The following is a 27860-nucleotide window of genomic DNA, read 5'->3' on the forward strand; positions in this document are numbered from 1 at the left end:
GTCGAAGCAGCAGCTGTCCAGCCAGGGGCTGGAGGCTCAGCCCTGGACCGAAGCTCTCCCACGTCCTGCCCACAGCACAGCTGCAAGGGGAGTGTGCTCCATCCCTTCCCAGCTCCAGGCTCTCCAGCTGCCAGTAAGCACATGCCTCTGTCTCACTCTTCTCTAGCATCCTCGCTGAGCAGGGAGCGTTTCAGCATCCTGCGTTCCACAGGTCTTTGGATTTCAAGGCTTGTGCTGGTTCCTTTCTCTGCCTTGGGGCTGCTTGGCTGGGGAATTGGCTGGGAAAGGCTGGGGGAAACGGGAAGTCTGCGAGTGCAGAATGTACTTCTAAAGCACTCCTTTTAGAAAAGTTTCCTCATGGGAAACTGCCTCTGCTTCAGGGATGTTTTGGTTGGGGGATTTATCTAAATTCTTGCTTCTGATTTCTCTTGCATCTTCTTTCTCTGATGTGTCTATTCCTCCCCCCCGTAAGGTGATGGCTTTGAGAGTACAAGCAATCACTACGTATAAATAGAGCTTTTCTCTGCTTCCCAGCCGAGTGTTGTTTGGGAGTGCTTGCAGTGGGCAGAGCTGTGTGTGAGCTGTCAGCAGGGCTCTCCAAGGCAGGGGATCAGCTGTGCCTGTTTGAAGTGGTTAAAAACAGCTGGGGAGGAGATCAGCAAACCAGCCGCTGTTCTGTCGGCAGCTCAGGTGATGCGATGTTCTTGCAAAGATAGGAGTTATACCCACTGCCCTGAGGGAGAATGCTGCATGGGACAGAGCCGGGGAAAATGTGGAAATGCCAGCTTTCAGCTAGTAACTGTCACTGCTTTCTTTCTATATTGTGAAGTATCAACAATTGCAGATTTTCTAACAAGTGGCACTCACAGCTGCTCCCATCTGAAAGCAAACGCCTTTATCTTTACCCAAACACTGCGCCCTCTTCTCTATCTGTATTTGTGGAATCACTTGGATGAGTGAAACTATTCACTGGTGTGTTTGCAAGATGGGTGTTTCTGTCATCAATCTTTTCTTTAGCAGCTGCCCACAAGATAAGTTAATGCATGAGATTCTGGTTCAGCTCGCACTGCGTAAGCAGGCGCTGGTCTGTGGCTTAGATATGAATGGGGTTGCTTTGTAAATAGCACACGAAAGGGAAAAAAAAGATTAGAGCAATCCATCTCTTAATTAGTTTTACCTTGTTTTGAGAGGAAGTGCTTTTTGTTTAAAAAAAAACTTCACAAAGGAAACTCTTTCAATTCTTAAGCTATGATGTATGAAGGAAATAGCTGATCAAGTAACCAAATATGGCTTTAAAAAGGGAAGTTGAAATGTTAATGATAAAAGCACTCACATGTTTCATCGCAGTGACAACACCCTCTGTATTTTTTCCCCTATTCCTGAATGCAAACCAGTTCCTAATTTCTCCTTAAGGAGCCCAGCACAGACAAATTCCTTACTGAGTGATACCTGCTGGAACAATGAAGGTGCAGGTGCTAAAACCAAGAGCTCAGGGCAGCAGAAATCCAACTGCTTCAGGTCTGGAACTGGAGCTTGGAGGGACCCTGTCAGAGCTGGGGCTTACAGCTTCTGTCTGAGTTGAACTGCTTTTGGGGAGTTTTGGCCAGGAGAGATCTGTTGGATTTTGGGCTCTTGGAGTGTTTCTAACAGAAGTTATTCCCTGCTGTGAATGATGGCTGGCCTCCACCTACGCTGGTATAGTTCTCTGCCTGGATGTAAATAAAGGCAGCTGTTCAAAAGGAGGCAGTGTTTATGGTACTCGAACGCTTGAATATAAACACTCTCCAGCCCATCTTGGCTGGCCTCTATTTCGGAAGCTGCCTCTCCATCGAACTGCACCATGAATGGAAAATGGAGATGTGTGGCACAGGGCGGCTGGCAGAGCTCTGTTGGGTCTGTGCTCATGAAGGGGGAAGGATGCTGCTGCATGTGTGCTAGCCCTGATCTAGGCTCATATTCTCTAAATACACTGTAGTACAGTCTGTCTGTTGCACTAGCATATAACACAGGCTTTAAAAAACTCTGTTCCTTGTCGCAGAGAAGAAAAATATTCCTTTTTGTGTAATACCTCGTGAAAACATGATATTCCATGGTTCCTGGGTACCATGGCTGAGCGATTGCCCTCTCCATCTCTGTCTTGGAAACTTGTACTTGCTGCCAGTGCTGTGAGCACGCAGCTCCTAGCACAGTGAGGCTGGGGCACGTGCTCCAGTGGAGATAATGATGATGTGAGCCAGGAATACTGTCACCTCCACAGCAGTGACCTATGTGAGTGATGCACTTTTGAGCTCAGTCCCACTTTGGGGACAGCACTGGGTAATTTAGATAGCAATGCTGAGATTTCAGATATAGTTCTCTAACTTCAGTTACGTAGAATTACTTTTGCTTGAGAAGGTAATGGAAATAATGTCTAAAATGTTTCCAGACCCGACCTGTCCCTTTTTTATTAAAAAACACACTGTAAGTTGTACAGTCAAAATGCTTCAGCTTCATTCATTGTGACTTTTTTTTTCCTTCATTTGTCTATTATGGAAAACTCAGACAGGGAAGATAACAAAGTTAAAGTGTCTGAGATCAGATATTTCATGTCTGACTTTGGCAGAGGGAGTGTGGGAGGAAGAAAGAGACCTCATGTTTCATTTAGATACCCTGATTTGGAGAGGAATTTTAACCAGATGGCTCTTGAGACAAGAGGACTCTAAAGGATTAAATGCTATTTAGATAAATGCTTTGTTTCCACTTCTGCAGCGTAGTTTTAGGAGAACTGTGCCGTATTTTCTGGCTTCAGTTCTTAGATCCCGAGGCTCTGGCGAAACCCTGTCTGCAGCACTTGGCAGTTTGTAGGAGCAAAGGCACTGGGGTATCCCTTGAGGTCAGACATGGATACAGCCCGGCATGCTTCAGCTCTGACCTGCGTGCCCTGCTGCTGTTGGAGGCCAGCAGCAAGGAGTCAGCCCCAGGCACATCACATCCTATGGCAGGACAAGGCTAGAAAGTCTTTTAGGGCTTAGGAGCTATTCAAAAGCAGGGCGAGGCTTGCACCATAGGCGTGCTGGAGTGAGATGCAATGTATCCTGCATGAGGCTGCACAGGGTTCCCGTCAGTGTGGGAGCTACAGGCCAGGATGGATGCAGTGGTATTTAGCTGCGCGCCTGACTGGAAACTTTAAGGCAAAGTTACAATTTTGGTTGGAACGGTATTGCAGAACTGCATTGTTTTTGCAAATATGAAATTTAAAACCTCTTAACTTCAGATTGCTTGGACAAGAATGGCATTTTCAGAAGATCCACTCGTTTTGGGAGTGTGCCTGCTTTGAGCTGAGCCTTGTGCTTGGTGCACTTTGGGGTGGCTTTCTCCTGTGTGGTGGGAAAGAGCTGGAGATGGAAACCTCTGCTGTCTCCTGCCTGGCAGAGCTGCCTGCTTGGCACACAAGTGCTCAGCAAGCAGCTGCTAACTCAGAGGGATTAAAGTGGTGGGTGCATTTATATTCTGCTGGGATTGCGTGTTGTCATCCAGACCTCCAGTGAAGAACAGGAAAAGACCATTCCTGCTAGAATAGGCACTGCAGGGCAGCTTTTCCACATCCTTGTTTCTAATATCCTTCCACTCGTGGAAGAGAGGAGACTGACATCTGCCTCACAGGAGGCTGCCTGACAGGTTTGTCTTAGGGTTTAATGATTGCAAATAAAGTGTTTTGGAGCTGGTTTACTTCTTGCTGAGCTGTAGAACCACAGTAAAACGAGTTTGTTCTGACATCTATCTGTACATTTGTGATGTGTATGGAAGGAAGAACAGGAGAAACAGCTGAAAAATGCTTTTCCTTCTGGAAAATCCTTCCACTTGTGTTCAAGACATTGGAGACCCTGATGCTTTGGGATGGGGCAGCTTTGGATGATGGTTGACTCCAATGGCATTTGTGTCCTGAAGTCGTGGCAAGCACTTGTGTGTGCTGGATGTGCTAAGGACTCCTTTTGGGAAGCACTTGGTGTAGAGATGGACAATCCACTTATTTTGCTTTAGGTTCTTGCAAGCTGGTTGTAGTGACAATGCAGTTGCACCAGTATGCAAGCTCTCCTGTGTGACACCCGTGTCCAAGCAGCAAAGAATTCAGAGCTTCTGGCAGAGCAAGAATTGCTTTCCATTGTTTTGTTTGGACAGAGGCAGCAAAAAAATAAACCACCAACAAACACTCAATTCTCCAAGGCTGTATTATGAACTAGCGTGCTGGATGTGCTTTTCTTCCCTTGCTAAGAAAAATAATGGTCAGCACACTAAACCCACAGCTGCTCTGGCCCACTGTGGCTCCTAGTTGGCTTTTGTGCTGGGATTTGGCTCCCAGCTCTTCCTTAATGCCTTCAGTGGGGTATATTCAGTTTTCATAGACTTCCAGTTGTCTCTGGCCACAATCCCCCCAAGAGTAGCTATGAAACCACTCAAAACACAGCTTCTCCATCCCTGATAGCGTCCTGAGGTGGGTGACTGAAGGGTAATGTATTTGTTATAAATTAATGCCCCCCAGCTGTGGGAACCATTTTGAATTGGCAGGCTGCTTGCATGGCATTTGCTATTTGTTTAGCTTGGGATTGGCTGCCTCTGGCAGTTGTTACCACTAGCTGCCTTTCTTATCTCTTCTTTTCTATAATAAACACTGGAGCAAAAGCATGGAATTAGTCACTTCTGAGGCACTGCCTGCCTTTCCAGCTTCTGTCTTACCATCTTGTTTCTGGACCTTTGAGCCTTTTCCACTCCACTCTGCACCCCTTAGCTTGCTCCTGTCTGCATATCAGAGAGCTTTTTTTAAACATCCCATCTGTGCCAAACCCAGGACTACCTACATCCCACAAGACAGGCAGCCATGGTACAGCTGTGTGCAGTCCTGCTGGGCCCTGTGTTATTCAGTGCTACTTACCCAATCTGGTGATGTGCCACACGAGCCATCTGGGTGATGTCCGCTCAGATGAATGACCTGCAGGGGCTCTGCTAGGATCCTGATAGCATCCCAGGGGCTTGGCACTACATCCTGCTCTTCTGTACACATTTACCACAGTGCTACTGGTGGTTTGAGGGAATGCAATGCAGGCACCACCTCCAGAAGCACAGGGCTCTGTGGTTCTAATCCAGTCCTGATGTAGATGTATGAGCAATTCCTACTGATTTGCTTCCACTTCAGAATTCCCTGATGAGCTCTAGGCGTTGTCTTGACCTGGCCGTGCTTCCAACAGTTCCACAGGCAAGGCAGTAATGAGCAGCCGAGGGTGCAAGAATCCCTCCCTCTCTCTCTGGTCTCATCTCACTTTAAAAATACACAGAGCTATATATCTCACTCAACACATGCAAATGCTGTTTCCTGTCTACCCCTGCTCTGCTGACTGAAAGCCAGTCACGCTTCCACCCTGGAACAGCCTGCCAGGTAAATGCTGCTTGATGGATAAAGCATGTCAGTGCTGCCTCTGGAAGTAGCATGGGAGCAGGACCAGAATGCAGCCCATGCTCACTCCATGGAGGCACAAAGTTGCTTGGCAGGGATTGAAGTCTCTTATTTTGTCCTAATTTTCATGAGCATGTCACTTACCTCCTGCTGAAATCTTCCCTTCTCCTTTGTATGATCCCACCTGTAGCCAAAAACCACCATGGTGACAAACTTTGAATCTGGATCTGCCTGTGAGGTGGGATGTGTCTTTCCCAGGAAGGGGACACAGCCTGTGTGCTTCTGTTTGGGAAGATGGGGCTGGGAGCTCAGCTGCAGGTTGCCTACTTGCAGGGCTTCCAAATGTTTTGTCTTGCAGGACTGAGCCCATCCGGGTAGGGTCTTTCTTGCAAAAACACATTCAGTAAAATGAACAGAAGCCCCAAAACCCCTCATGAAATGTATGATGCAATTTGTGCAATTTCTGAGCTGTACCATAGATTGGGTTTGGGTACAACAGAGAAATGGGCATCGCCGATTTCTTTTGAGTACTCTGAAGTAGTCCTGCTTCCCTGGCTTCTCCCTGCCCTTTGTGCTGGTGCTTGTGATGATGAATGGGGGGAAAATTCTTGCCCAAGAGCATAAGCAGGCAGTGGATCCTATAACAGGCTTGTGTCCTCATGGTCCTGACTTGTGAAATGGAGCTGAGGAGAGCTGGTGTTAGTGGAATTGAGAGGGTCAGATACCTGTTTTGGGAAGGATGTCTTGATTTCTGCCTGAGGAGGATTGTGAGCAGCCTCTTTCTGGCTTGTTTTGCTGTTCCAGAGGTGACTGACACCTGCCCACCGTCTGGGACAGCCCGAGGCTGCTGTGCAGCAGCACCTGAGCTCACACCATGCCACAAACCTGCTTTTTGCCATTTCATCTCACTGGGCCAGGCTCACGGTCAGCTTTCCCCCTGACCTCCCGTGCTAACACAGCCCATCTCCATAGCAATGGCTGTAAATACCGTCCTACGCGCTTTTGGACACGGTGTAGTGACACTCTCTGTGTACTTCACTCAAGGCTGAAACAAACAACCAATAAATCTGCTATAAACCAATGAGTAACTTGTTTTGGTTACCAGGGAGATTGCCAAGTGCAAATGCAACCTGAAATAGCGATGAGCTCATCCTCTGAGCAATGCCGGTGCCTGAGCTGGAGCAGCCGGATGGAAGGGGAGCCAGCGCCAGGAACGCTGTCTGCTCAGCCGACATTTGGAAGCTGTGTGTGCTGCTTTGCCAGACTGCTTTTGCCTTGCGAATGAGCTTGTGCAGGGGATGGTGCATGGGGCAGTGGCTGAGCACAGGCCCTCGCAATTCCTGGAAATGCAGCAGTGGTTTTCCCGGTGGGACTGTGGGTCAGAGAGCCCCGAGGGGGTGGCTGCTGCTTCCTCCCTGTATCCTCTATCTTGTGTTGGTAAAATCTGACCTACTTTCTGCAGCACACCATGGATAAGGGCTTGAAACTGTGGATTCTGCCATTATTGCGCCCTGAAGTGTTCCCAGGTTAAGTAACCATAACAGAGCTAAGACCAGGACTTGTTTGAGATTGGTGGCAGCGTGTTATTGTAAGATCAAGGAGGGAAGGTTTAGACTGGATGTCAGGGAGAAGGTCTTTACATTGAGTGGTGAAGTACTGGCATAGGCTGCCCAGAGAGATTGAGGATGCTCTGTCACTGGAAGTGCTCAAAACCAGGTTGGATGGGGCCATGGGCAGCCTGGTCTAGAACCACATCTGGAGGTTGGAGGCCATGCCTGTGGCAGGGGGCTTGGAACATGAAGTCCCCTGGGGTCCCTTCCAACCCAAACCATTACATGATTCCATGTTATTTCATTATGGCAGTTTTCTGCACCTGCCCATCCCTGCAGTGCCCCACACAGCACCACTTTCCCCTTTCTGGTGGCACCCACAGGGCTGCCTGCAGCACCTTGAGCCCCTGTTCTTCTCGTACCCTCAGCAATGAGCCCCAGGGTGGACGCAAGGCCTGGGCTCAGGGATAGAGGGAGGCTTGAAGCCATGCACAAACTGCCTCCCAGAGACCCAGTTCACCATGTCTTTAAGGCACAAGTACTGGTGATAAAAAGCAGATTACAGTTATTAACAGCACCAATACAGGCAGAAACTGAGCAACTGAAACTTAATCCTTGAACGTACTCACATGATACAAAAACACAATCTGTTCTTGGATTAATGGCATTGCTTATCCAAATGCATTCTGGAGCAAGGGACAAAGGCTGTGTCTATAAAAAGCACGTTGGTTTCAGTGGGGGTATTTTTATGTTCTGGAAGCCTTTTATTATAATTTTATAGGCGCTGAGTGTCAGGTCTCTGTGTTCTTTCAAGTCCCTTCCAGGCCTGGGGGTGGATTTTGTTAGCTGCTCTCTGGAGCCACATGAGAAATGTGCTGGGGACACAGCTGAGTCTCTTGGCACTGTGAGCAGTGCCAGCAAAGGGCATCAGGGAACTCCAGCGTTTGGAGCAGGTTGGCATTTGAAAGAAGGCAATTTTAACGTGATCAGCTGTAACCAAGTGAAATTTGGGCTTGCACAGCTGGGAAGAGAACTTTGCCCAATAGCAAGGTGGTGCTGGAGTCCCATCCCATGCCTTGTTATTGCTGGATGAATCCTCAAGGATTGGGAAACCTCATGTTTTCCCCATTGCCCTGTTCTGGTCACTGCAGGATAAGGGCGCTTGTGAGGCCTCGTGCAGTGCTGCTGCACAAGTTGGTTTTAAAAGAAACAAGCCACTATTTCACATCTGCTTTAGCTTTTTGATGGTTTTCTCTGGCACTTGTGTGCAATTAACACAATTAGTCATGTAGAGCTGACCCTCTATTGGTTTGATTTGGACCGTGGTTTGACAGCCAAGCAGCAATTGTACCGAGAAGGGCTGCTTCCCTTTGCAGACTGTGTTACTCATTGTGCCTCGATTTATTGTCTCACTCCTACTTGAAAAAGAAAACAAAACCATTTTTGGGCCCCGATCCAGCTGCAGAGCAGAGCATGGCTTAATGAAGCACTTAAGTGGTTGTACCAACTCCACTTAATTTCTATGTTTAAATTCAAGCACGCTTCTAAGTATCTTATTTTTCTTATCCTAAGCTTTCTGCCTGAGAAATGTAGCAGCCCACAGAGCCTGCGGTCTGAGAGCAAGTAGGGATAGTAATGCTGTGCCATGCTGCTGTGAGACCTGTGGAGGGAGCATGGGAGAGGAGAGGGGATGTCCAGCTGCTCCAGCCTGTCCTCAGGGAGGTGGGGATGAAAGCATTTGCAGCTCTGGGAAATGGGGAACAAACTTAATTCGGCAGCGTAATTCCATCCTGCAGGTAGGGTGCTCAGCTGGGACACTGCATGCCATGGCCAAGGGCTGTGTCCCTCTGGTTTTGGCTGAAGCTGAGTTCTAACCCCAATGAAAGATGTAAGGGTATTAGTTCCTTTTTTCTTTTTTTAATTTTAATTTGAATCAGTGTTTTTTAACCAACCCATGGAGAATACTTTTCAGCGTAGTCCTTGCCCAGCTCCCATCTGACATGATTTCCAGGGAGACCTGAGATCCTTACTGCTTTATGAAAAATGAGATTTACGTTCCTGTATCACACAGGCACTTTGAAAATATTATCCCTGGCTCCAGAGAAATGGCTCATACATTTTAATGCCACTATTAGAAATTGAATTGACAACACTTTTTCTCAGTGGAAACTGCTCTGCAGCTTAAGGGAAAGATATGCAGGAGGCACTAGTGGAGACCAGAGCTCTGGTCACTTGAGGTGTGTGTGCTTTTGGTGCAGTGCTTCTGCTGAACAAAAAGAGCAAGAGAAGGGGAAAGGAAAAGAGTGTGGGCCAGCAAACAGGGTTGAGATGCCAGTGGGGTCAGAAGACTGAAACAGCATCTGGTCTGAAGGTGTGCTCAGAGAAATGGAGCTGGGTGAGTGCTGGCTTACATGGGCTTCAAGGTGAACAGCTACTGAGGTCTCAGGAGGCTCTCACTGTTGTGGGGGTGTTGTGGACCTCCTCAAGTGAGCAACCTCTCCTCTGCTTGCTCTGGGGCGCATCCCCTGGCACATCCAGTGAGCATCCATGTGAGGTGGTGCCAAAAAAAGCAGCTGTGGCTTTGGAGCCACTCCAAAGTGTAAAAGGTTTTCATTTCTGCCTTTGTGATGTGGTGTGGCCCAGCCTGGCTCAGCCTTTGTTGTTGGTGTCAGAATGCAAGGAAGTGGACCCTTCTTCCATTTTCATACACGCTTCTCTGGAGCCAGACATGGAACCAAACCCTCTCAAAGCCCAGGTTGCTGAGAATAACTTCTGTGACTCACCCAACTCCATAGGCCTTACCGGAGGGCACTTTGCAGCTTTGTTTTTCCTTGTAAAGAATGCACAGCATATGTCCTGACAATTAGTCAGAGTGCCCAAAAATACCCCTTCAGCCCTGCAAGCTGATCTCCTCTGGCTGAGATGGACGCAGGGTTATGCACTGTGGGGCTTTGGGAAAGGTTATTTTTAAAGATGACCACGTAACAAGGGTGGTTTGGTCCTTTCAGCCACCAGCGCCATCTAACAAGTGAAAGTGCAGATAGCAGAATGCTAATCTTGCTGGAGGTGACTGTCCCATGCTTGTGGAGATGGGCTGACTGCTCTGATAAACCTATATGCCAGGGCTGGATCCTGCCAGCTTGAAATCAGAGCTTGGGACATGGCCTTGGCACCTGTGCCAAGTTCGGGCAGTGCTTTGATGATGTGCTGGATGCCAGGGAGTCTTCCCAACTGGTATGCTAGTGCTAGGAAGGACATGTCCTTCTCATCAAAATGGTGTGTCTTCACCCATAGCTGGGCAGCGTGCTTCTGCATGGCCTCTTTCTGAGAAGAATCTGCTTAGCCCATCTCACAGAATCACAGAATATCCCGAGTTGGAGGGACTCAGGAGGATTATAGAGTCCAACTCCTGGCTCCAGGCAGGACCACCCAAAATCAGACCATATGACCAAAAGCATCGTTCAGACACTTCTTGACCACCTCAACTGAAGCTGTTTATCCTCATTACAAGTGTTGAACGAACGCAGGATGCTCACATAGTGTATGCTGGGAAACATTTCTGATCCATAACGTGTAGATTTCCAAGGAAGGTGAATGACCCAGAGTTCAGGCAGTGATGCAAACTAATAGTTGAACCTCTGTGCTCATTACAGTGAGCTATTTGACTTCACTGGGGGGACAGCATTGCTCAGCCAGCTGCCATGCCTATGAGAGGCAATTAGCAGTGCAGAGAGCATACTGCAGGTTGTGAAATATTATTTCAGTGACGCCTCACTAAAAGCTTGGTGAAGCCCCAACACAAGTGGTTATTTTATGGGTACAGTAAGGTTATATTGCTGTGAGTGCACATCAGAGCTTGTCTCTTCTGGTATAGGCTGTCAAGCTGCCCGGCTGGGTGCTCTGTGCCTTTGCTGCACGTCTCTGCTGTTCTGTTCTCCATCCCCAGTGCAGAGAGAGATTGTCTCTACAAAGCAGCTCTTGATTTATACACAGATGCTCTCCTCGAGCTGTGGTGTCACTTGGCTTTCAGCAGCCACCGAAGGGCTGCCATGTCAGCAACAGGTGATGGGAACAAGTGCCAGTCAGAGCGTATGTGGAGGGGAGCTGCAGAGCAGATGGAAGCAGGGAAATAAACTTGGAGCTGCCATGGGAATGGTCCTGGAACTGCTCCAGCCTGTGGATGGAGGCAGATGGGAAAAACCCAGCTTATTTCTTCCCAGTTTTGCTGTTTTTCAGATCCCTCTGTTTCCAGCTCCAGTATCACTGTGCCATTCCTTCCTGTCTGTTACTACATCTTATTTTTTTTTCTCTTTTCTTATCCTTCCTTCTTTTCCCCCCTTTGTTTCTACTTGTGCTATATCTGAGTTCATGTAGGGCTAACTAACCTGTGTGTGCCTTCTTATCAGCTTATTCCCACTTCCACTGTGCCATATCTCCATCGCTGATCCTGAAAGCTTCCCTTGGCTGGAAGAACCCAGATCTCAGTCTCTGGGCTGGAGGTCAGCACAGTAGGAAGGAAATCATCCTGGTTCCCTCTTTGTGGGACTGTCTGCTTATAGCCCTCCGAGTGCAAACACCACCCTGTGGCCCTTCCACCAGCACAGAACTGGTGCTGGGAGCAGGAAGCACATGAAGTCAAGGCACTTGGAGAGCCAAGCACTTGGAGAGCTGCATCAGCCCTAGGGATCTGTCCTCTGCCCTAACCCTGCTGGTGCTTGTGTCAATGAGTCCAACTCCTTTGTTGCTGGCTTCCTGCAAACTTTGTCTTTAGCGAAAGGTAAAGGAGAAAAAGATGAGGTGGAGGGGGAAGGGGGGAAAAGAGTGAGCCCTGTTACTAGAATTACTTTGTTCAGTTTCTGCCTCAGAAGAGCCAAGGGGAGTTTAAGATCTGCAATAGTTTGGGCAGAAGGAGGGCTCCCTGCTGCAGGAGAATGCACGCTGTGCACCAGCTACGTGTGGATTTGAAGAAATGAAGCAACCCTGAATCAGCTGTTACTTGAAAAGAAGGAAATGTGTGTGCAAAGGGGCCGTGCCATTGCAGTGCTATTGCAGCAGTCTCGGCCTGCTGGTCCCATGGGAAGGCTGAGAACAACCTGGGCTCTTGCTTTGCTTTCACATGGAGCAGCTGAATCGCTGCTGTGCTTTTCTGTGCAGGTTCACTGTGCATCCAAGGCAGAGCTGATAGAAGCAGGAGGTGAAGTGTTGCCCTAAGAAGTGGACAGGTGCCCCCTTCCTGCTCGTATTTACTGCTGCCTGCTTCTTTCTTTGATGATAGTGACTAATAGTTTATCAATGCCTGGGTTCCATTGGCTTTATTTAGGACTCACAGCCTGTTGAGTGACAGTAGGATGTGTGGGCAAGCTGAGACGCCCAGACCTTTTCTGGCAGGATTGTTAGGGCAAGAAAATACTCTGGAAAGCACAATGTGAATCATTTGTCTATCCGAGCAGATGACACTATGTGCCAGCCACGCTGCTCTGCAGTCAGACCTGTGCGGTGGGATCACTGTGTCCAGATCCTGCTGTGCTGAAAACCCACAGGACATACTTAATGCTAAAGCCCTCAAAACCCAAGCCTGTGTGCCCTGCTGTGTGCTTACAGCACTCTTTCCTCTCTGCCCAGCTCTGGTAGAGAGTGGTGGCGTGGATGGGATGGGAGCAGAGGCATCGTGGTGATGCTGCACAAGGCTGTGTGTTATGTCTGGCAGTGGGATCTGCTGTCTGTCGGGACTGCCCTCCTTTCTCTGGAGCATGCTGTCTTTCCTGGTAGCTTCAGCTCCATGCCATAATCCACGGGGTGACAACATCCCTCCTTGGTGCTTGCGCTGTACCTTGCACCACTGATGTGTTTAATTGCATTCAGAAGGAGCTGGGCTTGCAGGGATGAATTAGACCTGTGGGGGGAAGATGGGAATTGCTCAAGGTCATATGGCTAAAATGAGACCAAAGAAAATACAAGAGCAGCCCTGTCTTCTCAGCAAGGCTTGTTCCCAGCCTGTCCTTGCTGTACTGGCCCAGGAGGCCACAAATTCAAGCAAAGATGGCCTTGTTATTACAGACTGCTTTTGGGGAATTGCCAGGCCGAGCTGTGCAGTAAAATGTTGCTGCAGGGAGATTCATGGTGAAACTTCATGGGTAGCAGTATCCTCTGTGTCCTGCTCCCGTTGTTTGGTCAAGCTTCCTCCCTGCCACCTCTTCCAACCCATGCCTGTTGTTGCTGCAAACACACATGCATTTGTGCACGTGAAGCGTTTTGATGGCCAAATATCTGAGATGCTGCCACGGCACAGCTGGACTGCAGCCATCTCTGGGTGGGACGAGGCAGTGCTGCAGTTCAGGATGGGGAGCAAAGATTGCTGTTTGTGATTGAAAACAGAGGGTGTCCTGGGGAAGGAGAAAATTATAGCCATGTGGGAATGTGTCAGCTCTTTTGTAGGGAACTAGAAAGGTGTGAGAGTGGTTAATGGTGCTAACTTGACATGTATTGCCAAAAAATGAACTAATGTCTGTAAATATTACACCATGCACTGCAAGATTAGCACAGGAAAATACCAGTTGTTACAGTTCCTGTTACCATCTGAATTATGCAAACAATTTGCAAGAGTTTATAGGTGAGCTGAAGTAATGTAAGGCTTTTCCTAGCCAAGGGATTTTGGTTTGCTTGTCTTTTAGCACATTTTCCAGCCTCAAACTGCTACACGAATGGGTCGTGCTGGGCCGTTCAGGGACAGCATGCTGGCAAGTGTGATTTTTCCAGGCATTGTTGAAAACTTGAGGATGCTGGGATGACGCTGACCTTGCATGTGTACTGCGTGATACCTGTACAGCCTGGTGCTGGGCTGAAGGCTCTGTGCACCCTGCCCCGTGGCAAGGAGCTTGCGGCATCTTTGGTGGGGAGCAGAGATGTGCTGGTGCTTGGCTGCTCAGAGGCCAGACGGCATTGAGTTGGCCTGTGAACAATAAACACTGGCTGTCAGGAGGTTAACTGCCTTTCCCACGGCCGTGCACTGAGTCAGTGTCGAAGCAGGATTAGCAGCTGGGCGGCCCTGGCCGCAGCCCCGAGTGCAAACACTGCTGCTGGCTGCGTGACCCGGAGCGCAGGGCCGTGGAGCAGCCTCTGCTGCCTCAGCCCAAATACCTCCATGCAGGAGAGCCCTGCAGCACGGCTCCCTCTGCTCCCTGCTGCAGCTCAGGTGGAAGTAGGTTGTGTGGATTCAAATTATGTACAGAGTTTCGGGGGCGTGTGAGCAAAGAGAGCAGAGGCACAAGCCTGGGCTCTGTAATCCCACAGCGGGGAGAGCCCAGCTGTGCTGATAGGTGCTAGAGAAGCTCCGTGATCGTGAAACCTGGCTTTTTAAGTGCTGCTCTTCAAGGATTTGTTTGCTTTGGATGATTAATGCCTTGAACTGCTTTAGAGTAAAGGCTGGAGGAGGTCCAGGCATGGTGGTTTTACAGGCAGTAAGACCTCAGCATGCCCCTTGCCTTGAAGACAAGCCCAACTCCTTTTGTACCTTTTGGTGCTTCCCAGACTCTCAGCTACGTCCCCAGAGGTACAACCTGTGGCTGCTCTGGGCCCTACAGCCAGGGGACAGCCCCTACGTGTGGTCTGGGGCTGATTCCTTACACCACAGCCCTGCTGACCCTGGGGGCTGTGATTCTTCTCTTCCCTTGGGCAACAGCGGTCGGAATTAATGCGGGTCTGTTATTTAGCTCAGGACTGATATGAGACACAATCTAGCTCTAAAGCCAAGGCCAAATAGTACTAGCATGGGGTCAAGTTCCTGAGACACTCTCTGCCTTTGGGACTAATTTGGGTGCTGAGTAGTGGGGCAGGTATTTACATGTTGCCTACAGAGGTCTCTGGATCCTATTCTTCTCCCTCAGATCACCTAAAATGGTAAGAATTTTCAAGGGGGATTAATGTTGTGATCTCTGGGGAGGGGAGTGGACATCTGGTAGGAGTCCTGTCCGTATTAATAGCCTTCGTTTAAATGTATGTTATCAAACGGGGCAGCTTCTGATCAGCCAAGAGTCTGTGCACTCTCTTGCCTGTGACTTTGGGCTGGTAATCATGGCTTTCCACAGGCACACAGGTAATGTGGACATGCTGCTGTCTGCACGTGTGTGGTAAATGGGGAGGAAAATTTTGCTAAGGGTGTCCAACTCTAAAGAAATAATTCTTTTGAATCTGGTGTTCAGTCTCTGTAATCAGCAGCTTTGACTCATGGTGGTGAATGGGACTAATGGTGGCAGCGTGTGGGAGCAGCGCTGGGAACAGGGCAGTGAGGAGCACAGGTGGCAGTGGCTTCATTGATCTGCAACGTGCATTGGATGTGCTTTGTGCCTGCTGCTGTGGGAGGGCTGGGCTCAGCTGCTGTTTGAGGGGAAACTGTGAGAATGGAGGATGGCACTTCACTGTGCAGTGAGTTTGTTGTGGCATTGCTGCCCTGAGCAGGGGAACTCCCAGCAGAAGCCCAGCAGGTAAACCCACCTGGTTTACCCAACTGCACCCAACTGCTCTAGTGGGAGGTTTTTGGTTGCTCTCCTTTCTCTGTGTTTATCTTTTAGATGACCAGTAATATGCAAACCTAATTTTTCCTTCCTGTTAACATACAGAAATGTTGAGGAGGGTATTTTGCATGTCCCCTTTGCATGCTGATATGTTGTGTCTTCCTACTGGTGCCTGTTCCCCTTTAGCTCTCCAAATACTGAGCATCCTAAGGTCTTTGGAGTTTTGAAAAGCTTATCTGGTTCTTAGAAGCTAAGTTCCTGTGTGTCCAGCATGTACTCACATTCCTGAATTGCAACATGCAATTGCAGTGCTATTGCATCTCTCAAATGAGATGCAGCCCAGGGGGTGGACATGCCCTGGGGTGCAGGGCTGAAGCATCATTTGGTATTAGAGCATCACTTTATAATACTTCCAGGTGTCTTTATCATCTTCCTCGGTGTGGATGTTCTCTGGTGCGGGGACCAGGCTCGGTTTGGCATTGGAGTGGTTCTAGTCCAAGTGCTACAAGCACTAATCACAGTTAACACACATACAGCATTAACGTTATTTTTATTACGCATGTGCTTCTTGTTGGTTGGAGGTGGTTCAGGCACTACACTGAGATGAGAGAGAGATGAGCTCCAGTTCCTATTTTACCAAACTCACTGGACAAATAACCAGGGTTGCTCACAAAAGCTCTGCATGCTCTAGCTCCTTGACAGTCGATACAAGCTGGAGTAGCCAGCATCCAACCTGGGATAAGCTGTGCAGATGAAGCAATGAACATCTGTGATACCTGAAGCCTTGTGCTCTTATCAGAGGGTGCAGAAACACCCCAGCCCTCAGGGCTGAGCAAGGGACCTCTGTCCAGCCCCGCTGCCCATCTTGCCAAGTAGGTGGATGCAGCAGCATCTCCCGAACCAAGGGCAGGATCTACCTGCCAGCACAAGCTGTGACACAAAATGCTAGTGCTGAGCACGTGCTGTGTTTGGAGTGCTGACACCACTGTGTTTTAAGACAGTGTCTGTTCCCAGACCAGCAGGGAGCCCCGTTCCCTAGGGCATCCCCCATGGGGTGCTGCCATGCCTGCAAGGAGCATGAGCAGACCTTGTGAACATAAGAGAATGAGAAGACTTTGCTCCTGGGCACATAGGCATGGAGTGTAGCTGGGAACATAAACCAGAAGACAGCCGCAGTCAGGTGCCAATTTTTTTTTTTGCTTTAACTTATTTCGGTCATTTTGAAAGGCTTAGACTTAGGCTGCCTGAAGTGCTCAGCCCTGCCCTGGGCAGTGGTGCTGTGTATGCCAGGAGCTTTGTTAGCCTTAGCTGAGCTCTGTATTAAGTGTAGAAGTGCGTGTTTTTTAAATAGCACATCCCTACTCCCCTGGGAAACTGACAAGATTTAATAATGATAGGGATGTGCTCAGACATGGTGGCAATAGGACCGTAGGGGATGATTTTGGCAATGGCCTGAGGAACTTGGAGCTGTTCTTGTTCTAAATAAAGAAGATTCTCTTCTATCAGCAGTGTAATTTTTGAATTATAGAGTATGAGACTTGCACGTGCCCCAGCCTGGCAGCGGGAGAGCACAGATCTTTGCTCTTTACTGTCAGTCCTCCCAGCAAAAATGACCTGCAAGAGATATGTAAAGCCAATGGAAAGGAATAAATGTGCAGGCACTGTGCCAGTGACCTTGAGATGCAGACCTGAGCACCTCTTTTCCTTTCTGATTAACAGTTCCCTTCTTCTAAAGCTGTTGTTCTTATAGCAAAATACACAACACTGCCTGGAAGAATGCTGAGCACAGTCACTCAGGTGACACACCACCAAGTGCCAGGTCCTGAGCCCAGACAGGCGGTTGTTGTCACCACCCGGTGGCACAGGGGCTGTCTGATGAGGAAAACAGAGCTGATGGAGAGCCAAAAGGCAGCTGCTCTTTCCCAGTGTATCCATACCCCAGCAGAGGGTCAACAGCCTTGGCCTCTTCCTTCCTGCACGCCACTGGAGAAAGGGGAAATGCAGCAAGTCCATAAGGTTTGAGTATGGTTTCCCTAGTTGGTTTTAGAGACCACACTTCAAGTTCTTCCTTGGTGGCTTATCACATTGAAACACATTCCCAGGAGACATTAACACACATCCTGTGCTAAGTGCTTTGCTTATCAGCTATGCTTCAGATCGTTAGCAGAATGCTGTGATTTAATTTGTTCCACAAACCACCCCAATGCCGTGTCATGGTGTACAGCTCGATGGTGGTATAAAGCTTGACTGGATGAGGAGAAACCAGCTCAGGGACCATGGGAACTGAAGGGACAGGTAGGGTTGGTGTTAATGCAATTGCTTCACTTGTTAGATCTGCATCATTTCCAGTCCCAAAGCCTGCCTTGACGCTGTACAGGCAAAGCCCTGACCACTGGCTGTAGGCAACCCCAGGGCCCATATGCTGGAGACTATTGAAAGATGAAGGGCTGTCCAAGGGCTGAGGGGCTGCTTTTGAAAAATAGTAGATGCTCTTTTGGGACAAGCAGCTGATTTTGTACCTCTGTGTTCAGGTGAATGTTAATGTTGAATATTCCAGTGGGTCTTTGTGCCAAATGCCCCGATATTTGAGAAGGCCACTGCTCTGGCTATCCGCCCTTTAGCTGTAGCCAAACTCATCAAGGAGCTGCATTTAGACAGCAGGCTCCCAGAGCTGGTTGGAGAGGGGCACCTTGCTGGAAGCAGAGAGAGTTTCTGGAGTAGCTTTTGGGAGATTGGTGATGCTTCTATCTGGAAAGCCTGAGCTCTAGGGTAAGAACAGGAAGAGGATTCGAGTATTGCAGGATTTTCCTTGAGCCCTTTATTGCGAGTCCTGCAGGCTGTGTGAGGATAGGCTTGTACTGCACTTAGCCTTTCCCCAGACACTTGCGCTGTCGTCTTACTGCTCCTCTCCAGCAGAGCATCCTCTGCCTGGGACATCATCCCAGACTGGAGAACTGTTCAAGTCTGTCCATACTTTTCCTCCATTTCCCAAATCACCATTGCCTGGTTTTTGAGTCAAGCTTTTGGCCTGTGAGATGGCTCAAGGTGGGCAGAAACTCCCTGGGCTGCCAGACCCTGTGTTATTTGTCCGTGGGGCTCCGAGCTGCTGTGATAAATGTGTCCCATTTGGCACATGGTGTGTTACACAGGAACACAGGGTTGTGTTACTCCTTGAGCCATATGTTCACAATTACGTGTTCTGCTTGAAGGCAACCCTAAACCTGAGATCAGGAACGTTAAGATACCGTTTGCCCTGGACTCTCCAACTGTGTTTCTTCTAAATAAAACCCGCTTGCTTGATGAAGCTCTACAGGGCTGGAGGTGGCTCGCATAGTTTCCATGTTTCCCAGCTGTTTGTTTGTTTCATTTCCTTGAAGCAGTACAAACACAGCCCTTGGCGTGGCTGTCAGCAGGACGTGGCCGTCTCCTGACCTTGGCCAAGCGGCAGTTCCAGCCCCGGTCCCCACAGAGCGCAATGCTGGCCAGCTTGGCCTCTGGCCCACTTCACTTAGTTCAACGGAAGGGAAAGGGAGTGAACCCAGCCCCCACCTCTGCTGCAGCCTCCCTGGGATCATCTGCCCTGATTTCTGGAGTAGAAATGCTCCAGCTCAATCTGCAGCTCAGGCTGGTGTTGGTGTGGTCGTGCCCGGGTCAGGGCTTGCTCAGTTTGATGCGCGCTCGCATTTGATAAGCAGGAGCTTAGCAGTGATTCCGTGGCTGGCAGGCTGGGCTACGCGGTTGATGGATAATTCTTGAATTACTGGGGTGGGCAGCTGCCCAAGAAGCTGTTGTGTAAGCAGGTCCTCGTGCCATAATGTGGCAGAGCTGCCCACGCAGCACCCAGCAGGCAAGTGATGGGCATTGGGAGGCTGTTCCCGGGATGACAGCTTCCCCAAAAGCCTGACTGCTTCCTTCCTGCAGTGCATGCTGGTGCTTCAGCTCTATCAGCAATAGAATTATTGAACTTCCTTTTGGTGTATTGTTGCCAAAATGCTGCTGTGGCTCTGTCTGGGTATGGAGCCTGGCCTGGGCTTCCTCTGAGGAAGGGCAATGGGGAAAGGCACGGAGCTGCTGCATTTCTTTAAGTGTAGGGAGATCTTGTTTTCTTGTTTTGTGACTTTGTATATGAAAGCCCAGTGATAGAGACAGCTGGAAGCTGCACAAGTATCTGGCACAAAAGGCCTCAGAGAGCTGCAGCTGGCTGCAGGCTTGGGCTGGAAACATGGAAACTATTCTGTTCCGCTCTTGGTTGGCGGTGATTTCTGCACACAAATTAGGCGGTGCCTCAGCCAGGATCTCGCCATGCCTGCAGCAGGTCTGCCATAATGTCCCGAGTCACTCTGAGTGAGTGATTAGGTACCATTATCCCTGCTTGACATGAATGATGTAAATAAAAGGCTGGTGTTCTTCCTCTGAAGAAGGTGACAGGGACAGGCTGTCGTGTGGCCCTGCTCTTCCCCGAGCCATGGAGCAAGCAAGCTCTGCAGTGCTGCAAGCACAGCGGTTCATTCTCCAGGAGGCCAAGAGCTGCATTTTTGTATTTGGCCAGAGCCCATCCTGCCTCTTTATAGGCAGAAATTTAGCACTCATATCTTGGATGGCTATTAAGGGCACGGAAAATATTTGTGTTACTAAAACACTGCTTATGCTAATTGCAAGCACAGTGCTTCCAGGAGGCTGGGCGGCAGCAGCCAGGAGTCAGCCCGCATAGCCTCACCCTATGGCCTGCTTTCTCTTCAATTCATGATACTTCTCTCCCTGTGTACCAAGGAACGTGTTCCTGATTGCTGTGACCAAACCCAGGCTGTGTACCGCAGCCGGACCCTGAGCCCAGTGGTGTGTGAGGTTATCCTGGAGGCACCTGGAAAGCTCTAGTGCTAGTGCAGGTAGCAAAGCTGGCTTGCTTTATAAACCCCCAAGCTGATAGAACCGTTGAGGTAGCTTTTGCTGTTCCAGAACCCGCTTTCTCTAGCAACAATCCCTTCAGGCACGTGACACCACCACACGCTCATGGCTGAGCCATTTTTTCATCACTTCCTGTGATGCTGGAGCAGTTACCAATGCTTCAGCATTCTAAGTTTACCCCCTTCCCTCCCGCAGGGCCCAGCAGTTACAGCGTGGGCACCATGTCGGAGCGCTTTGACTGCTATTACTGCCGCGACAACCTGCAAGGCAAGAAGTATGTGCAGAAGGAGGGCCGCCACTGCTGCGTCAAGTGCTTTGACAAGATCTGTGCCAACACCTGCATCGAGTGCAAGAAACCCATCGGTGCTGACTCCAAGGTAACTGCTTGGTGCTCACACAGGTGATGAGAGCAAGGCAGGCAGACGCTTGTTTCCCCACCCCCCGACCCCCAATTTGTTTCCCTTTCTTGCAAGCTTCTGTGTGGAGTTTTCTTTCAAATACCCTGGCTGTTGGGCTATGCCTGGAGGAGCTGCTTGGGCAAAGAGCCAGAGGCCGTGGGGCACTGCTCAGGCTGCCTTTGCATGGGATCTGGTTTCAGGATCTCGATTCGGCCATATGAACTGCTGCAAATGCCAACTTGTCCCAACTGGCAGTTAATCCAGCTTTTGTAGATCTCCCAGAAAACTCATCTTCTGGGCGAAGCACTCTGGAACATAGGATATAATAGTTATTATTATTTTTAAATCAGTTTGTAAATGTTTATGGCAATGATAACATACACCTCAACTAGAAGGAACAGGATGACCAAAGTAGCCCTTGCTTGCAGAACCCCACATCTCAAGGTTGCTAGCTTTAAAGCACATTCTGCTACCCCAAAATCCCAAAGTGCACTTATGCTCTTCCTAGATGTAGCTTTTCGTATGCGATGATAATAGCACTGGGACAGTAACTTGGTTCTAGTGGTGCTCAGCAGAAGGAGGGCTTATTGCTCACTGTTTCTGATCATTCCAGGAGCTGCATTTCAAGAACCGTTACTGGCATGACAGCTGCTTCCGCTGCGTCAAGTGCTACACGTCCTTGGTCAATGAGCCCTTCATGCTGAGGGAGAACAACAAGGTCTGGTGTAGCAACTGCACTGCTACTGAGGATGCACCCAGGTGTAAGGGCTGCTTCAAGCCTATCATCGCAGGTACCAGTGCTAGCAGCATGGATGTGATTACTGAGTGCTGCTAGGGCAAAACCCGAGGCTAACTAAGCAGCAGTTAGGAGTATGGCATCGTAATGCAAGTCTGGGGAGTAACAAAGGGGTGCAGGTTTTTACTGCTGCTCTTACCTGTCCATTCTAGACAAGGGTTAACTGCATGGCAGCCTCTGAAACCTCATGTGGACAGTGGATTTTAGTAGTCATTGTTAAACAATTTCTGTCAAAAGCTCTGCTATGTGAAACAAGACCCTCCTCTCAAAAGGCACAACACTTGGCAAACGTGAATCTAAGAAAATCTGGAAGATCCTTACTAAAATGGGATGTAGAAATTAGTTGTGAAGAGCTGTTGAAGTCCTGTATGGACAGATCTTGCAGCCATTACGCTGCATGAGGTTACTGCATGCTTGTCACAGGCCTGAAATCCGACCTGCAGTGTTCTTTCTTTCTGTTGTAGGAGACCAAAATGTTGAATACAAGAAGATGGTCTGGCACAAGGACTGCTTCACTTGCAGCCAGTGCAAGCAAGTGATTGGATCTGGGAGCTTCTTCCCAAAGGGTGATGAATTCTACTGCGTCTCCTGCCATGAGCATAAATTTGCCAAGACCTGTGCCAAATGCAAGAATGTAAGTCCTTCCCCTTTGCCACTGCAGCTGCCAGAACTGCCTGTAGCATCTGTGTCAGAAGCTAGGAGAGTAAGCCAGTAGACAGATCATCTTCTCATTGTACTATTGCTAGCATTTCTTTCTGGAGATACTGGTGCTGCAGCTAGCAGTGTAAGAGTGCGAGAGAGCTAGAGGCTATGGCACATTTGTACTAGAGCAGGGCCTGCAGGGTTTGCTAGGAGCTAATCTGTTGAAACCAAATGTTACAAGGCTGGCACAGCCTTGTATTTGCTTTAGGGATGGCAAGGCTAAAGTGGTTTAAAGTTCTCTAGCAATGTTCTCTAGTTTGTGTATTCAAACCATAAAACAATCTTTTGTAAAACAGCTGCTGTATAATCTTACAATTGATTAAAACAGAATTGCAGAGTAATTGCAAATAAGATAAACTATTATGAAAGCTCCAGACATGCGAAATTCCGGGCTTCAAGTGTTCAAGGATGAGGAGTTCAAATGTTGCACAATTTCATTTTAATGAAAACGTTTGAGTGACCTTCACCACGACCAAGCTCTCCTTCACGACACCTCATGCCTGCTTCACCTCTCTTCTGAAACATCTTTCTTGCTCTTTTCCTCTTAGCCCATCACTTCTGGAGGTCTCACTTACCAGGAACAGCCTTGGCATTCTGAGTGTTTCATTTGCTCCAACTGCAAGAAGCAATTGGGTGGGAAGCGCTTTACAGCTGTAGAGGATCAGTTTTACTGCGTTGAATGCTACAAGGAATGTGTTGCCAAGAAGTGTGCTGGCTGCAAGAATCCTATTACAGGTATGTTGGATTTTATGCAGCTTGAGACCGTGGGGTGCTTAAGGTCAGAACTCTGATCCCCAAAGATGTGCAGCTCGGAGGCCACTGACACCACAAGCAGCTGTAATATCCCAAACCTTACCCCAGCAATTTACATGTGATCTAACTATAACTCACATGCTTCTTTACCTTTTGTACTCCTCGTGCTTCTTTTACCTTTTACCTCCTCCAAAATTGCCCCAGCTGGAACTATTCACACATCAATATTAGTCTGAGAACTGCAAGTCTAAAAAAAGTAATTTTTTTATTGCCCTGAGTGACATTTGCTGTACTTCTCATCTATTTCACATGTCCCCGTTAGTTACTGGCTATGAAAACCCCACAAAGCTCAGCCAATGAGGGGTGCTATCCTGTCAATCCCACAGATCTTGCATTTCAGAGCATAGATTTTGAGCCTATAAGAACGAGGTAGGCTGTTCTGCCCAACCTCTGTGATCAGTGTCTCGATCCATGTCCTTCACATGGATTGTTCCCTGGAGAAGGAATCCAAGGGACGAGGCTTACTGCAGACAAGCCTTTGCTAAGCTGCCTGGATTGCATTCTCACAGAGAAGCAAACAACACGGTTCAGTTGCACTTTGGGCTAGTATTTTAGACACTGCAACTACGGTGTGTGAGACTACAGAAGCATGAGAGGCAGTAAGAATGGGATCTGCTGCATGGTGGGCTAACCCAGCCACGGGGAAAGCTACTATCGTCGTCCTATAATTGTGTTCTCTCCTAGCAGGATTTGGAAGAGGAACCAGTGTGGTTAACTACGAAGATGAATCCTGGCATGATTACTGTTTCAAATGCACAAAGTGTGCCCGTGGTCTGGCCAACAAGCGCTTTGTTTGCCATAATGGAAAAATTTACTGTGCTGAGTGTCCCAAACGACTGTAAGGAACAGACAGCAACTGATTTAAAAAGGATTTTAAAGGCCCGCTTTTCAAAATAGTCCTGGTAAAGGTGCAGGTTTTGCATGTTAAGAGTTCTACTTTTTTCAGTTTTAGTATAAAAACAACTAAAATAGCTTGAATAGACTGGGTATGAGTTTTGAAGCTCCTGCAGCAAGAAAGCATGTACTGCTGCAAAAGCTAACCTTGCCTTTAAGTAACTATTAGCTCAAAGGCTTGAACATTTAGACTTTAGCATTAGAAAATCCAAATACTACCATAATCTGTGTGTGGCTTAAACTAAAACAAAGCTAGTTGTAAACTTGCTTAGTATAGGCTTAAGCTTGGTGCTTGCACTAAGTGGTTTCGACAAGGCATGCACCTCAGAAAGGGAGATGCAGACGTTGCACCCAAGATCAGAGAGATCCATTTTGTCTTCTTGCAAGTACAGGAACATTACATGTATCACACCATGAACAGCAGCTCCATACTAAGTACCTCTGCTTATTTACCGCGCCAAATTGCAACAAGCATACGGAGTGGCTTTATCTTACATACATATAACAACATTTTGGCAGTACAATTTAGTGTTAGTTCTAAGTTTCCGTAAACTTGTTTTGTTTTTGATTTCTGCATGGTTTGCCCTAAAGTTTTGCTCACCAGCTTTTTTTACATCATGTTTAATAAGGTTGTCTACATCCAATTATTAATTTACTAATAAGAAACTCTTTCAACTACTGCAGAGTGCACGTTCATTTAGAAGTGCCTTAACAATAGCTCGGATGAGCACAGCTCTCCTATCATGTCAGTGTATGTTTTATGATTTAATAAAAATGAGACTAGTGCCTGCCTGGACTCCTACAATCTGGAAAACTGTTGTTTTTTCATTTTGCTATCTTGTATGATAGACATCTCTCATGAGCTGAGCTACTGAGATTGAGTCTGATATCTTGATACAGGAAAGAGCTCTTCTGCCAGTGTCCTTAGATACATGAGGATTAGAGCAACAATGTACATAAACCAATTAGAAAAACACATAATTGACAGCAGACCATCTGCCAAAACCAGCCTACGTGAAAAAAACCTTCTGGAAAACACTCAATCAGCCACTGTCCATACACCTCTATTACCTTTTAGTGACCTATGGGCTGGTTTGAAGGGTTTTCATGCTTTTGTTCCCCCCCCCATCACAGTAGCTGATACACATAGCAATATTTATGAACTGGATGCTGCTTCAGTCATTTCCCTTCATACACAAGAACCTACCAGAAACAGAAATACCCCAACAAAGGGCAGCATCTTGCTGTTTCCATGATGGTCACAGCTCCACAATGGCCATGGAGCACTGCAGGACTTACCCTTACAACAACAAGGTGCTGGTCCTACAAGAACGAGGCGAAGGCTTGCAGTGAAAAGCAAGTTAAAGAATTCAACAGTTATGAGACTCTCACAGATGCACACAAACACAGCAAGGTGTTTGTCAGTACAAATCCCTTTCCAACTGCACAAACGCTACTGCCACAGGGGCACCTGGTTTGGGACTCTGCAGGGAGGAGCAGTTAGAGCAGCACCAGAGGGCATCTCAAGGCAGGTCAGCATGGCAAGGGGCTGGAGCCTCCTAGTAAGGTAATGTTTAGCATTAGAGAAATAAAGCGTTGTTCAACTGCAAAGTTTATTTAACAGAGCGCACATATTTACAGAGAGCTGTAACAGACCGTTGGACAAAGAGTATATCAGCACAGAAAAAATATCCGCATCTTCTGTTGGGATGATTGTCTCTGCCAGAATGAAACAGCTTATCGTACAAAAATACACCTTTCTTTTCACCTAAGGCACTGCTCTAAAGTCTAAAAAGTACTACCATGTGCTGCGCAGCAAACGCAGGAAGAAGGCTGAGGGTTTCCTATTGCAGTCGTTGGGGAAAGAACACTTTTAGTTCCAGCAAAACCATTTTCATCAACCGCTGAAAATGCAGCAGCCATTGGGATGATTCATCCGCATGGAAGTATCAGCCAAGTGTTTATAGCAGGATTGGAGACAGCTATTCCTTAAATTAATCGCTTCGTTGTTCAGTATCTCTGTTACAGGAGACGTAAGAGCAAGACTGCATTATTACTTCTAGCAGCAGCTTTTGGAAGATGCTTGGTTAATCTCTTCATGCTGCAAAAGCAGGCAAGATTCAGGTTAAATAGATTATTTAATGCAGGCTTTAGGGGAAGGGAAACATATATGCAGCTTGCAGTCACTATAATAAAGCTAGAACAGGAATACTTGGAGTAATTAACATGAACAAAATATGACTTCAACGGTCTAATACTGTTATGTACACAATAAAATAATACTTACACGAGTGTAGATAAATAATTCAAAAGGAAAACACTTTTAAAAGCATGACACGTTAAACTGCACTATGACAAACGTATCCAGATATTCAACAGTATTGCAGTAAATTAGTGCACAGGCTGTAAAACGTTTTGATGTTTTCCAATAGATTAAAACATATTAGTGATGACACAACACTGCATTTTGAAACCGCCCATACTTTTATGTTAGAAAATAAGACATTCTGCCAGAACACTGTCACTGGTGTTCAGCTTTAACACACATTGAGGAAGTCTTCAAATGCCATTTTAGGAATATGCAAAATCCAGCCAGTAGCTAACTGGGAAGTCCCCAGGGGCACATTGCTGTGCATTACACTGATAGGAAAACAAAAAGACTCAAACAGGTTAGTGTAAAGTCTGTAAAAGGGAAACGAGCGTTACTTGCACAAGGACATCCTCTCTAACAACTAAACTAAACGAATGGAAAAGGAACATCAGCACAATAGTCTCCCTGAAATGCTTCAAGGTGCAAATCTAGAAGTTTGTCAGCCCTTTCTGGTGTTACTTATTTTTTGCAAACTTGAAGATGGATGAAGGTAAACAAGCAGCTTTTCAAAACAAGGCCTTCGGTACTTGATAGAGCACTGGATTACTGAAGTGCAATCAGATTATTTCCAGGTCTCAAGTGTTCACAGTTCTGTCCAAAGAGCAAAGAAAAGAAAGTGTAACCATCATACTGTGTGTATTCTACATAAATCTGTCCTCACTGTCAGAGTGCTGTTCATCCAGGAAGGTAAGCGCAGAACCACCTCTTACAGTGCAACATCAGCATAGTCGCTTTTCTTTCAAAAACAAAACATACGAGTATTCATTTCCAGAGCTGTGCATGTAACTCTTAAAGCACATTATCTCCAAACACATTCAAGTTCAGAATTAAAAGGCAACACTTCCTTCACTAAGAAATGAATGATTTTGAGCATAAGAAAACGCAATCAGCAGAATCACATGAAATCACTCTGGTCTCAGACTACTCAGCAGAGGCCCAAAGGAAGTCTCAGCGTGTCTCTATGTCCACCAGACCACAACTCACAAGACGCAGAGTGACAGAGGAGACTCAGGAAACAGTTCAGTCTAGAAAAGTGCTACACTTTAATTAAAAAAAAAAAAAAAAGTGCTACACATCACTGAAAGAAACTGTGGATACCAAGTCTTGTTTCTTCCCACTGTCATTTACTTCATCTGTTCACGCAGTCTTTATCTCATGGACAGAGATTTCTGCTGTGAGTGCATTCACATGGGGTTTTGCTCCAACAACTGAGCAGTTTAATCTTAAGAAAACCAGCACACCAAGGCCTCTCTGACACTACGCTGCATCACGGTCTGGGTTCTCAAGTACGTGGGCTTCAGATGCAGCCTGATTTCTTCCAGAAAATTCTGATTATTATGTGTGTAGCTTTATTACTCCTCCTAAGACGTAACACAACCGTTTGCGGAATTAAAAGTTGGTGTTACTCTCCTTCAGTGAAGCAAAAGCCTATTCTACAGTAAGTATAGAGGACAGGTACCTTGCCAGAGCCTGAAGAGACCTCTTAAAGACCA

At 47.6% G+C, this 27860-nt stretch overlaps 2 protein-coding genes across 4 annotated transcripts in view; one reads left to right on the forward strand and one right to left on the reverse strand.

Annotated features, from left to right (window-relative positions):
* On the forward strand, positions 1 to 24798 carry FHL1 (four and a half LIM domains 1). Of its 3 annotated transcripts, none has more exons than XM_042876443.1 (6): positions 1 to 133; positions 20589 to 20770; positions 21405 to 21582; positions 22052 to 22221; positions 22838 to 23024; positions 23787 to 24798. In XM_042876443.1, exons 2-6 carry the CDS (start codon positions 20615 to 20617, stop codon positions 23942 to 23944), a joined length of 849 nt encoding a protein of 282 aa, XP_042732377.1. In that variant the 5' UTR covers positions 1 to 133; positions 20589 to 20614; the 3' UTR covers positions 23945 to 24798. The 3 variants fall into 3 exon arrangements, with proteins under 3 accessions (XP_042732377.1, XP_042732375.1, XP_042732376.1); XM_042876441.1 differs by lacking the exon at positions 1 to 133 and adding an exon at positions 14985 to 15070; XM_042876442.1 differs by lacking the exon at positions 1 to 133 and adding an exon at positions 14987 to 15070 and having other exon boundaries at positions 23790 to 24798.
* A 793-nt stretch (positions 24799 to 25591) lies between these two features.
* The window catches only part of MAP7D3 (MAP7 domain containing 3), a 35718-nt gene continuing 33449 nt past the window's right edge, over positions 25592 to 27860 (reverse strand). Inside the window, exon 21 of the mRNA XM_042876440.1 lies at positions 25592 to 27728. Coding sequence (XP_042732374.1) covers positions 27703 to 27728 — 26 coding nt within the window. The 3' untranslated portion in view covers positions 25592 to 27702. The remainder of the gene's footprint in view (positions 27729 to 27860) is intronic.

This window comes from Lagopus leucura, unplaced genomic scaffold (assembly GCF_019238085.1).
Source record: "Lagopus leucura isolate 7727_CA_CO unplaced genomic scaffold, USGS_WTPT01 Super-Scaffold_100016, whole genome shotgun sequence".
Lineage (NCBI taxonomy): Eukaryota > Metazoa > Chordata > Aves > Galliformes > Phasianidae > Lagopus > Lagopus leucura.